We start from the raw sequence: 12,419 nt of genomic DNA, 5'->3' as shown, positions 1-12,419 counted from the left end.
TGATCCTTCCCGTGCAAACGCACGGCCCGGAGTGGGAAAACATTTAACCCAGTCAAAGTGAGGTGTCACCAGTAATTGCCAGTGTCTAAGGCAGCACCAACGGGACGTGTCAGAGGCAGCGGCTGCCTGGAGCGGTCTCTGCCCGCGCGGCTCGGGGTGGGAATCGTGCAGTACCTGCGTTCCCGGGCAGATCCGTGCGGGCCGGGCCGCGGGATCCATCCCCAGGAGTTCCCGCAGGGCAGCGCCGGCCGGGCCGCGCTCCCGCCGCCAGGGGGCAGCCTTGTCCCGGCGATGGCGGCCCCGCGCTCCGGGCCGGAGGGGGGGGGGGTGATCCCTCCCTGCGCTTACCGGAGACACTGCCATTTACGTGGTTTGTACTCTAGCTTAATTATCGAGCCACTACAGAGCGTGCACAGTTGTCCTCAGTGCTGTTTTGTATTCCTAGCTGCACTTTGGGGGGACTTTTTTTCTAGAAATCCACTACACAAATGCTGCAGGGAAAACAACAGGCAGGGTGTAAGTTGTCTTATGTCCCCTTCTCCTGACAACTTCCTACTAATGAAGAAGTTTATGACAAGAAAAAGCAAAACTTCTCTCCGGTTCCAGCAGTGCCACGTGTCTGTCTGAGCCCGGCTGAGCTCAAGTGACTCCAGCAGGTCACAGCCCTGGCCAGAGAAGGCTGAGGCAATGCTGTCCTGGTGGGTGATGCAAGCAAAGGCTCTGAGAGGGCTGTATTTCTTACTGGAAACATCTGCCTGTCACTTGGCATTTGAATGAGCAGTTCTGAAGCTGCTGGTAGGTGCTTGTATCAGGGTACTGACTGTGACAGGCTTTTTCCATCTCTGAGGAAGAGATGGTTGTGACATTTGCTTTAAGTGCAACTTTTAAGTCACTGAGTTCTAGTTGAGAAGTATTTCTTCCTAATATCTATTGCAAACCTACCTTCACTTTAAAGCCTCTTAGTACTTGTCCTTGTAAAAAAGTCCCTCTCCAGCTTTGTTTTAGGCCCCCTCTTTGCAGGGCTCCCAGAACTTCCTGCTAACAGTTTGCAGGAAAACAGCCCATGTGGCATCATGGTCTCCTTGAGAGGTTCACTGCCACCCTGCTCTCTGCAGCTGCTTGCCAGCAGCTCTTTCCCAAAAAAACACCCACTAGAGCACATGGCTCCTGCAGACAGCATGCATGTGTCCAGTCTGCTACCAGCCATGGCAGGCAAGCAGTACAGCACAAATCAAATATGCCAGAGACACTCAAGCAGTGCCACCCTTCCCGTGCAAAGCACAGGAAACATGAATGCAGCACAGTCCATGCTGGCCATGGCGGCCACAGCAATAGCCTCTGGGAGGCTCCCTGTTCTTGTCTACAGGGCTACTGCTGTTCTGGGCCCACACCAACAAGGGCAGTTGTGGCACCTGGAATGCGAGGCCAAGGACACAGCTTGTGTCTGTGAGACTGGCTCCTTGATCCTCCCTTCTCCCTGTCTGCCGTGCTTACACATCCTTCTCATCTTCCTCAACTCCTCTCTTTGCCCTTCTGTCCTCCCTGCTATCTTTCCCCCCTGCATTCAAGGTTTGTCCTACCTGTGAACAGACTTGGTGTTGCAGGTGCTGTTAACTACCTCACCTTGGCCTTTTGCAGATGCAGTTTCCTGAGTCATTCTGCTCCAACCAGGTTCTTCTCCCTAGAATGACCTCAGCTCTTCCTTCAAACACCTCTTAAGTGTGGCCACCTCACACATCAATGTCCCTTTGCTACCTGTGAAATCTTGCTCTTCCTTAGGGCACTGTAGCTCCTGTCAGCTTCTCCCTGTGTTAGTGACAGTCAGCAATTTTGTTTGTCATGCTCAGGAGCTTTCCTAGGTCTGCTCCATTAGCTAAGGCTTTTGCCAGGCCCTAGTCACCTGCCTGTGTGCCTCAGCGTGTTCCCCCCGAGGTGTCTGCATGTGGCATTGTCTTCTCCTGTCCTCTTACTAGCCTTGATGTGCCAGTCTTCTCCATCCTGTGGTGGCTCTAAGCACTCTCCTCTCTGACCAGGCACAGTTCCAGCCCTTTGGAGTGACTCCCTTTGTGCCCAAGTGCTCCAGTGCAGCCTCATTTTGCAGGTTCTAGGCAAGCAAGTCCTAGCCTCGCCCAGGAAACCAAACTGGACTGAAAACATGGTGAACCACAAACAAAGGTAGCTTTATTTCAGCAACTAAGTCAATGTTAGCGTTTTCATACACGCAAAGGAGCAATGTGGGCAGGACAGAGCAGGCCTTTGGCACTGAGGCGGCCTTTGGATCAGCAGGCATTGCCTCAGCAGGAAACAGTCACAGTCCCATGCAACCTGCACTGGATCCTGTCCATTCTCCTGCTCAAACTACAATTCCCTGTAGGCTCTTCAGGAGCTCCTGCATCTGAGCGAAGAATTCTATCAGCTTCTTGAGTGGAAATGGGCAGGTATTAACCCCTTCCACTGGGGGTGGTATTGGCTTCTGAGTAGGAGTTGGTTTTGGCCGTGGCTTCTGAGTGGGCAGTGTTGGCCTAGGAGTGGGGGGTGGTCTTGGCCACGGCATCTGAGAGGGGGGTGGTTTTGGCCATGGCTTCTGAGAGGGGGGTGGTTTTGGCCACGGCATCTGAGAGGGGGGTGGTTTTGGCCATGGCTTCTGAGAGGGGGGTGGTTTTGGCCACGGCTTCTGAGAGGGGGGTGGTCTTGGCCACGGCATCTGAGAGGGAGGTGGTCTCGGCCATGGCTTCTGAGTGGGCTGTGGGGCATTTGTCTGATGAGTCCAGGGTTGTGAGGCAGTTGTATAAGGACCCCATGCCCGAGAAGCCTCTACTTCTGGGAGCAGTGCCATCTGGACGAGAATCCAGTTATAGAAATGCTGAACAGAAGTGTATATCCCAGGCCGTTGTGCTCTGGCGCAGCCTCTTCCCCAGCTGGTCACACCAACAACCCAGAAGAAGTCAGCGCTGCTGTCTTTGCACATGAGGGGACCCCCACTGTCACCCTGCAGAGGAGCAGAGAGGATTAAGGTGGGGCTTTGTGGCCCTGTCAGCACTGGGGCTGCCTCCTCTCTCACAGCCCTTGCCGAGGCTCTGCTCAGCTGCTGGAGCCTCCAGAAGCTTGGCTGGGAGTGGGTTGGGGGCCTATGAAGTCAGGCTCTCTCTCAGCTCTGCACGGTGATCCTGGATGTGCAGAAGGCAAATGTTCCAGCCTTGGCATCTGGATCTCTGGGCTGCCAAGAGCACTAGCAGGGCTTTCTGGGCAGAGTGCCAGGCCTCTGGGACAAGGGAGGCCCTGGGCTAGGCCTTGCAGATGTGGGGAATGGGTTGGAAGCCCCAGCAATGATGAGGCTGAGAGAGTGACTGGCCAGGGAAAGCAGGGGCTGGGCTGTGTTGGGGTGGTGCTGCCTGCACTGCTGGGGGCTGGGTGACTTGTCACACGCTCCTACCTGGCAGGTGTCGATGCCACCCTCCGGGTAGCCAGCACACAAGTTGTGGGTGTGGACGTCTCCGTCGTACCACTTGCTGCTGTTGCACATCTGGACATTGATAAGGTGGACCCTGGCCTCCTGCAGGATATCACTTGTTCTTTGAGCTGTGAGCAGAGACAGGAATGAAGACCCAGCAGCTTACTTTCACTTTCCCCATCTGGGAGTGATCCCCTTCCTTAGGGCTTGGCTTTGCCTCTACAGAGGGGCTGGAGCTCTCTCTCCCTGCTGTCTACCTTTAGGGAGTGGGCAGCCTAACTCTGGCTTTGGCCTCTACTTTCAGGAAGCCCAACTTATCTTCCCAGTGCATCAAGCTCGCCCTCCATTTTTGGAAACTCACATCTTGCAGTGGTGGCACCCCAGCCAGCGACATAGCAGGTGTCCAGCTGTGCCACGTTCAGCGTGGCGTTGGGCACACAGGCCAGCTGGATGTAGGGGCTGCACTGGACGGGCTCGTTCAGCTCCAGCAGTGCAATGTCATTGCTCTGGTCGGAAGGACCGTATTCCTTGTGAACCAGCAGGCGCTTAATGAGGCGCACCTCGGCCCCGGAGCCCGGCTCGGTCAGCTGCGTGGCCCCGATCAGCAGGCGCATGGCACTGATGTTCCTGCACGTGGAGAGAGGGGTGAGAGGGAGCAGAGCCTGGAGCTGTGGCAGCTTAGCAGTGACCAGCCTTCTGCTTCTCAAGGCAGAGAGGAAGGCAGCACTATGAAGGCGGTGACTGCTCTAGCATGCCTTAGGCTCTGGGAATGTCAGCTGGAGGCTGCTAGGAAGTAGTGGCATGTGCCCAGCCTTTTCCTAAGCAATTTCTTAGCTGGGGTCTGCATTGCCCAGGCACTGGGTGCACTGCAAAGAAATGAGAAGGGAGAAGCATAGGGCACCTGCTGATGTGGGATGTCCCCGTTTCCTGTTCCTCCTTACCTGGAGTCGGCAAAGCAGTGGGCTGCTGTGAGGACCCACTGTACACTGATGAGGGACCCTCCACACAGATGTCCCGTGCCTGTGACCGAGGGATCTTGGATGCTGACAAGCCAGGGCCAGGCCCCTGCTTCAGCATTGGTGCCGCCCACGACGCGAGTCCTGCCTTTCTCATCATCAGAACTCAAAGGTCGGAGCCCACAGCTCCCTCTGCAAGTAGAAAGTAATTTCCATCCTGCTCCATGGCTTGCTGCTGCTCCAGCAGAAGCTCCCCACAAGGTGTGCAGGGACAGCAGGCCGGGGAAGGCCGCAGGGTGTGCGCCTGTCCACAAGGAACTGAGGCTTCCCCACGGGGTTCAGGGAGCTGTGGCCTGGCCACAGAGGACAAGCGGGCCCTCTCCAGGGAGCCCCCGAAGTGCTGCCCGAGCTCCCTCCCAGAGCCTGGGGCCACTTACTCGCAGGTGTTCCACATGCCCTGCAGAGGCCTGCACAAGGCCAGGAGGGTGAGGAGGCAGAGCAGCAGCATCGCTGCCCGTGGCTCGTGTCAGCTGCAGGAGCAAAACCTCCGTGCGCCAGCACAGCCACAGCCGCAGTGCCCACGGCGCCCGCGGAGCCCTCAGCCCGGGGCTGATGTCACAGAGCAGCCGTTCCATGTTCGGGCACTGCGGCCTCTGGAACAACACGGAACTATACAACGGTTTGGGTCAGAATGGACCTTAACGATCACCCAGTTCGACCCCTGCCACGGGCAGGGACATCTCACACCACATCAGGCTGCTCAGAGCCCCATCCAACTGGGCCTTGTATTTCCAGGGATGGTGCAGCCACAGCTTCTCTGGACAACTTGTGCCCGTGCCTCACCACCCTCACAGTCAAGAATTTCGTCCTCATATCTGTTCTAAAGCTGCTGTCTTATAATTTGAAACCATTCCCTCTTTTTCTACCACTACTTGCCCTCACAAAAATCCCTCTCCAGCTTTTTTGTTGGCACCTCTGCTTGCGGGATGAGGGTGTGCAGGCCCAGGGAAGCACAGATGCATTTGTCAGCAAGATGGACAAATTTACTTTCATTCTTCACAATATGACAATTTGACTGACTTTAGGTATTGCTATCATGTAGTACCCCAAGTAAAAGTTCATTTGGTCACGTATGTGTATCTAAAATGGAAAATACCTGTGCCCCTGCTCTCCAGGACAACTTCTCAGCCACAGTCAGCACTCTCTCTGAAGGACTATAAAGTGCTAAGTGCTGCCTACAAAGAACAAGGCTTAGAGAAAACACTGATGAAAGCACATGGTATTAAGAAGCATTGAGATATATCTGATAAAATCTAGCTTTGCTTTCCATGCCAGCCCATATATTCTGAAAACCTCCTGAAGATCCTTAACCAAACAAACAAAAAAGAAAATATGTAATCAAAAAGGCATTTAAATATTAACCTGCTAAATAATACAGATGTACACAATTAATATGTGTATATACACATATTATTCTAGTTCCACAGTGCTTTCTACCCCTTTTTTTGTTTTCAGGCAGAGCAAGGAAAAGACACACATGAAGAAGAAAAAATGAGAAAGTTGAAAAAGAGTCAAAAATCTGTATTTGCAAACCAAATCAAATTTTCGGACACTTTGGTTGTTAAGCACTTTTTTTCCAATTTTATTTAAAGTGTCCAGCTTTCAGAGAGTACCTGTCCTCCCAGAGTGATGGTTACCTGATGTGTCAGTGCCAGCTGAGCATCTGCCACCATTTCTTATTTTGGGAAATGTAGGCCCTATGTGTTTACACTTCCTCAGATTGTCAATCTTCCAAGGAGTTGGTGAAAGGTTTGCATTTGCATTGGTTTTTACGTATCTGAGTTGTTTTCTCATTCTCATGATCACCCTTTTTCTCAGTGAGAGGTTGAATTTCTGGTGTAGTAATATCCATCCACATAAAAATGAGGGCTCAATACATTTTAAAAGGGAGAGTAATTTAATCATTGATGAAGATACAAAATTCTGAGTAACTCTTAAAACCACCAGAGGTCACACACGGGTTTCTTCCGTCCCCTTTTTCTCTTCCAGCTTTTTTTAAAATTTTAATTTGTTTGCTTGCCAGTACAGTTGGATTTTTGATAAAACAAGGGAGCTAAACTTAATGTATGGAAAATGCTGAAAAATAACTGCATTCAATTTTTGAACAGACCTAGTGATTCTAAACACTAATATTTAGAATCACCTAGTGATTCTAAATATTTTTCTGTGAAACTTAATGGTGTGCCCAGAATATGAAAGGATGCTGGTTTACATGACTTGGCAAATTTAGAATGTATCATTTTAATGACAAACAGGAGAAATTAAAAGCATGTGGGTGGGGTTTTTTTTGTTGTTGTTTTACGAGATTTTTTTTTTTTTTTGGTTGTTTGGTTTTGGGTTGTGGGATTTTTGTTTGGTTGGTTTTTTTGTTTTTTCTTTTCTTTTAAGATGGATATGGCAGTCGACACATTTGGAGAAATCTCATACAGTGTTAATTGATAATGTAATGTCAGCTAGAACCACAATTCTGCTGCCATAAAGGGTCATCTAAAAAGTTCTCTTTTTGATGAAGATGCAGAACAGATGAATATCTGAATGGGATATATGTCTCAGGCTGCTTTGAAATTTACTAGAGAAGTACAGACTTTGGATAAACTACATTGTTCCTGTCTTCTAATTTCAGCCTGCAGCAGCATCCTCTGTCTGTGGCTACAAATACTGGTATCTAGGACAGATGTTAAGTAAATATTTGTATTTGTTAATTCGTATAGTTTTGTGGTATTATGTCCTGCAATTAGTTGAGACATATTTCAACGCTAAATCAATTCCCAAACAACAACCAAAAAGTAATCAAGGGTACTTAAAAACTAATTGGAAGTGGGTGATCAGACTCTTCCATTAATTAGGAAAAAAGCAAAGAGAGGATGGAATGTGTGCTGCAGAAGCAACATTGAGGGCACCAAATAAGCTCAAATCAACAAAAAGCTAATTAAGTGAACGCAATAATTACCTACAATGCATTCTTGAAAGACAGAACGAGCACAAAGTATTTACAACTTCCAGAACAGAGAGAACTTGAAACAGTGGAAGATACTGGAATATTTCAGGACCTGGTCAGGGCCCTGGACCATGACTGCCACATAGACACACGGACACAAAGGGTGTCCAAGTTGAAGAGGTTCAACTCCACTGTCAGCTCTGGTTTCTCAAGAGACTTGGAGTGCTCCATAATACTGGGGAGGGATAAATAACTGAGCCATTCATTAACACAAACCAGTTACCTCCAGTCTCCAGGTGTGGTCAAGTTCCCTAGAAACTAAGAATCCATGCCTGCCAGCTCTCTCATTTTCCAAACTGCAAAAAACCAAACAGTAGTAAGGCCCAGGACAACTGTCAGTCCAAATTTTTCACTTCAAGTCAAAGAACTGATTTGACTTTTGATTTTTAAAGGACAACTATCATGGCTTCGAAGCAATAATCTGCAGAAGAGATGAATAGCACACTTAGGATCTGCATGATTTATTTGGCAAAGCCTATTAGTTCTTTCTGGAAAAAATTAATAATAATTCTCATCTGTTTGTCAGTGGGAATTTAATGTAGGCTAAAAAGTCACTGAGAGTTTTCTTCAGATGAAATTCTGTTCAAAACAGAACAAAAAAGGTGAGCTTGAGAAAAATGCTTAATAAAGTCTTCTTTAAATTAAAACTACTCAAGACTTGACTGTTAATCAAAAGAACATTACTTATCTTACTCAGTATCGCTGTACCAGAATCTGGCAGCAAGTTTTAAAAAGGAACTCTTTTCTCTTTCTTTACAGACAGAATTTATAACAGCTGAATTATTGGCTATAAAAACTCTTTCTACTAATGTATTATGCTTCTGGGATTGTTCAGAGCAAATATTTTGTTACTAGGAGAAGAAGCTCCTAAATTGAAGCTTCTGGAAAAAAAAAATTAAAACACATTCAAAGTAGCAGCTATTCAAAGAATATCACTGTGCCATCTTAACAGATTAATTTTATTTTCACTAGTATTAAAACATATCAAAATTTCTCACTAAATTTATTTTTTAAGCATAGGAAGCTGCTGCTTGCCATACAAGCAAGCACATTTATGCATATACCAAAATTCAAGGTTCATATTCAATTCAAATGTAAAAATTCAAATGGGATGAGTTAGCAGAGGGAGATTGCTTTGAAAGCAAAGAGTTAGATAAGCAAAATACATTCCTAAAAAATACGTGAAGTATCAAATTATAGAACATAGAAGATAATGGTTTAATACACATCATGATACACATGGAGGAGTTTTTCTACATGTACTGTGCACCTTACTTGAAAACAACACAATAAAACCCTACCAAAAAATCTTTTGAAATACTGATACCAGCAAGATTTGAATTCTGTTGTGTTTTTTTGAAAATGCCCTGATAGATACTTAAAATGATGGTTTGGAACATTAATATATAATAGTGTAGCTATATACAGCTCTTTATGCCTTTTATAATCAGAGAGGTTTCACATTAGAGTTTTGTGTCACAAATAGGCGTTACCTGATCGCAAACATGACACACGTCGGACTCCGCTGACTGTGGTGCTTCTGTTCTGTTCCCTGATTCACACAAAATCTCACATATCACAATTTCCCCTATGTTTTTACACCTGGAGAGGCCAGAGGGAGGAAGTTTGTGAGCACAGGATGGCACAGTACTGTGGGATTTGGCTCTGGCTCCGGGAGAGATCCACGCGCGATGCTCACAACCAGCCGGGCTGGAAAGATACAGGCTTCTCACATTAACACTCCATGAGCTGCAGCAGAGTTACCAGATTAGCTGGCTCAAATTGTGTCATACTCTTATTTTTAGCATGCTATTATGCCTCTGGGATATATTTTATTTATCAGGGAATTGGACCTAAACAGATGTTGTAGCTGTTTTCTAAAAAAGGGCTTTATGCAACTCATTGTGAGGTACCTGAAAGACTGTATGTTTTGGGGAAGGGACAGAGTGAATGTGTGAGGCAAATATAGTAGTCCTGAGCCACTTTGGGAAATTACAGTTAATTTTTCAGACAGAGACCTAAAATAGATCCCAAAAGGGTCTTTTTTTGTAATTTTTATAAAGAAAAATATAGGTTCTCCCAACATTTCTCTAATTTGAAGCAATATTATGAAACAGAACAAGCGAGAATTTGCTGGAGAACTTGGCAAAATTTGTCAACAGCAGTATGGGACTGCCCAAGAGACTGACAGTGTCTCTAATGGATCCAGCAGTGAGCTTCAGGTCTGCATCATGTGGGTGTTCCTTTCCAGGGGAGCTGCGAGTCCTTACAAGAACACAAGAACTGTAATTTGCATGGGTTAAGTTGTTCAGTGTCAGCACAAAAAGCTGACTTCTGCTTCCTCAAGCATCATCTTGGAAGGCTGCCCTGGTTTCTTGGCTACAGGACAGGGTCTCTAAGAGAACTTGGAGAACAGATGAGAGCATCATCTTGATAATGACACCAGGTTCAGTTAGGGACATCTAACTGGGAGAAGCTAAAATAAAAATTAAAAACAAAAAACAACAAAAAAAACCCACAAAACAAAACAAAAAAAAGGTATTTTATCACTTCATCAAGCACTGTTGACAAGAAGTGGCAAAACTACACGAGGAAGGCACTGGGAAATAAAAACATTTTGTGACATCTTGGGTATGGGCTGTGCAGCAGACAAAGAAACAGAGAAGGATTGCAGTCACAATGCTAAGGAACAGAGGGAGCACAGAAATGCAAAAGCTTTTGTCAATAGGATTTCATACCCAATTATTGTCACAGAATTCTCAAATTTTATTTCCTGCATTCCTCCTGGCAGAAGGCCAGTTCTCACATGACCTCTATAATTTTTTAATCCTATCAATGAAATTGTCTTTCCTTCAAGGAAGCCCATTTTCTTCCCTTTCAAGACAGCTGATTTCCCTTAGAAGTTGGAATTGTTTCATAAGAAAACTGACCATGAATAGTAAGTTTTCTCTTACAGAGATGAACCAGCACCAGCATACCAGCATCTGCAAGTCTTTGATTTTGGGACTGTTATACTAGATGTAGCCCACCCACACAGGATGCCACACAGAGGCTGCTGAGGTGTCTTTTTCTGCCTCGGCTAGCCCTGACACCTCAACAGTGAAGGGGGCGGCTCGGTAACAGGGTGAACCTCACCGACCCTGTGAGCTCTTGCTTGGTTGAAGGAGTGAAGCAACGACGGCAGGAAAAAAGAGGAGGCTGTTCTGGGTTAACTGCTGGCTTTATTCATCAGGGGATCTGCCCCAGCAGACACCCCTCAGCAGAAGCAGCGGAGGAAAAACAAGGGAAAAGAATCTCCTTGAACCCCCCCAATGCAGCACCTTTTATTGGGGGGAGGAACTCAGGGATGGGTCTAACTGGGGACAAATCAGGGGCCAAAGGGGCAAGGCTCTCTGGATAAATGACATACATAGTAACAAATTAATAACTCAGGTGGGGAGACAGCTGAAGTCTTGTCCAATCACTTGGGGTTTTTCATGGAACTTTCCAGACTTTTGGGAGAGACCCCAAAGTGACAGACAAGGCCCAGGGGCTGGATAACTTCTGATTGACATAGAACTGGGGTTGGGATGAAACCAATGAGGGTGGAACATGGGTGCATGGGGCAAGCCATTATAACTTATAAAAATGAACTTAATACAAGGAACAAATACATACATAAAACTGATAAAACCAAACCCACACCACTACAAGAGGCTTTTTTCCTTTTTCTTACCTGGGTGTCAGATGGTTGTGCCAGATGGCAGTTTGGAACACAGGCAAAGAGTGGAGGAGACACACCAGCACAGGATCCTTAGGAGATGCACAACCTCTTCCATGGGCTGCAGCTGCTGGCTATGGGCTGTCCCTCGGAGCATGGATCACAATCACTTCCTAATCACACACCAGCTTCTGGCTGGGGCTAGCAACAGTCATAGTTCATTTGAACCTACCAGGCAGCCTAAGAATTCACAGGTTATTTCATTACTTAACAAATCCAGGTGTTCCTATCAGCTCAGCAGGGCTCTTGTTTGCATAATTCCAAGTAATTCCTTTGATTTACCTGCCCTCCCTGCCCCTGACTATGGTCAGAAGGGTAGGTGGCAGGGAGCAAAGCCTGATTCAGCAGCAGCTATTGCTCATTTTCTTGTCACTCTATAGGTCACTGGCTGGCAGAAATCTCTGTGGAAATGCATCTAAAAATATTTTGAAAACTTGGCCTCCACTGATGAGAAAATTAAGTGGTGACTCATGCTCCCATCAGCTCCAGACTCGATTACTGCAATCTGATGGACTGAGAAGCTGATGTTCCACCGAGACTGCAATTTGCTTAGGGGAGCAGCCGAGAGTCCTCATTGGCATTCTTTGTTTCCAACACATCTCTCTTGTCCTTTTAATCACTAATAAATTTAATTTCACTTCTCACTGAAGATCTCACTCTCCACCTTTCTGGCAAGAGGAACAATCCAGAGGCTGCTTTCATGACCTCTGCTGCAGCTTTAGATGCCAGCATGAAGCAGACTTGCCTGGAGCAATGCCTCCAACCTGCATTTCCCAGCATTGCTTTCAGAGAAATTCCTGCACAGCTTGTCCATGCAACTCCAGAAGATTCCTTACCACCCCGCAGGGTGCTCTCTATTGAATGAGAATTTTACAGGAACAGGACACATCACCTTGGAGGATTTTAAGTCAGAATGCCTCCTCAGAGAAGCCACAGTCTAATGATCATAAGTGATAACATGGTTGAAGCAAGAAAATGGCAAAGAAGAGAGTACGTCCCTCTCCTGACATTGTTCTGACAGGATGCTGTAAGTTTTGGTCTGGGAGGCTGGGGCTACCCCATAGAAATAGGGACAAAAGAGAATCAGTTTGTAAAATGCTGGAAAGGGCAGGCCATCAAATCTAAAGTAAAATACTCTTCATTTACTCTCATCATGTGCTACATTATCCCCGAGCTTTGTTAGAACGATGGCAG

At 47.0% G+C, this 12,419-nt stretch overlaps 1 protein-coding gene across 1 annotated transcript; it reads right to left on the bottom strand.

Moving 5' to 3' along the window:
- Positions 1 to 2,353: 2,353 nt before the first annotated feature.
- On the bottom strand, positions 2,354 to 5,042 carry LOC310909366 (acrosin-like; the record flags this gene model as incomplete). The annotated part of the gene is made up of 5 exons (XM_083861092.1): positions 2,354 to 2,989; positions 3,434 to 3,579; positions 3,813 to 4,078; positions 4,393 to 4,559; positions 4,845 to 5,042. The coding sequence occupies 5 exons, from the start codon at positions 5,040 to 5,042 to the stop codon at positions 2,354 to 2,356; spliced, it is 1,413 nt and encodes a 470-aa protein (XP_083717218.1).
- Positions 5,043 to 12,419: the final 7,377 nt, after the last annotated feature.

Source organism: Zosterops lateralis, assembly GCF_965231275.1.
Source record: "Zosterops lateralis genome assembly, chromosome: 5".
In the NCBI taxonomy this organism is placed as follows: Eukaryota; Metazoa; Chordata; class Aves; order Passeriformes; family Zosteropidae; genus Zosterops; species Zosterops lateralis.
Note: the sequence above shows the minus strand (reverse complement) of the source record. Positions and strands in the feature narration are given on the sequence as shown.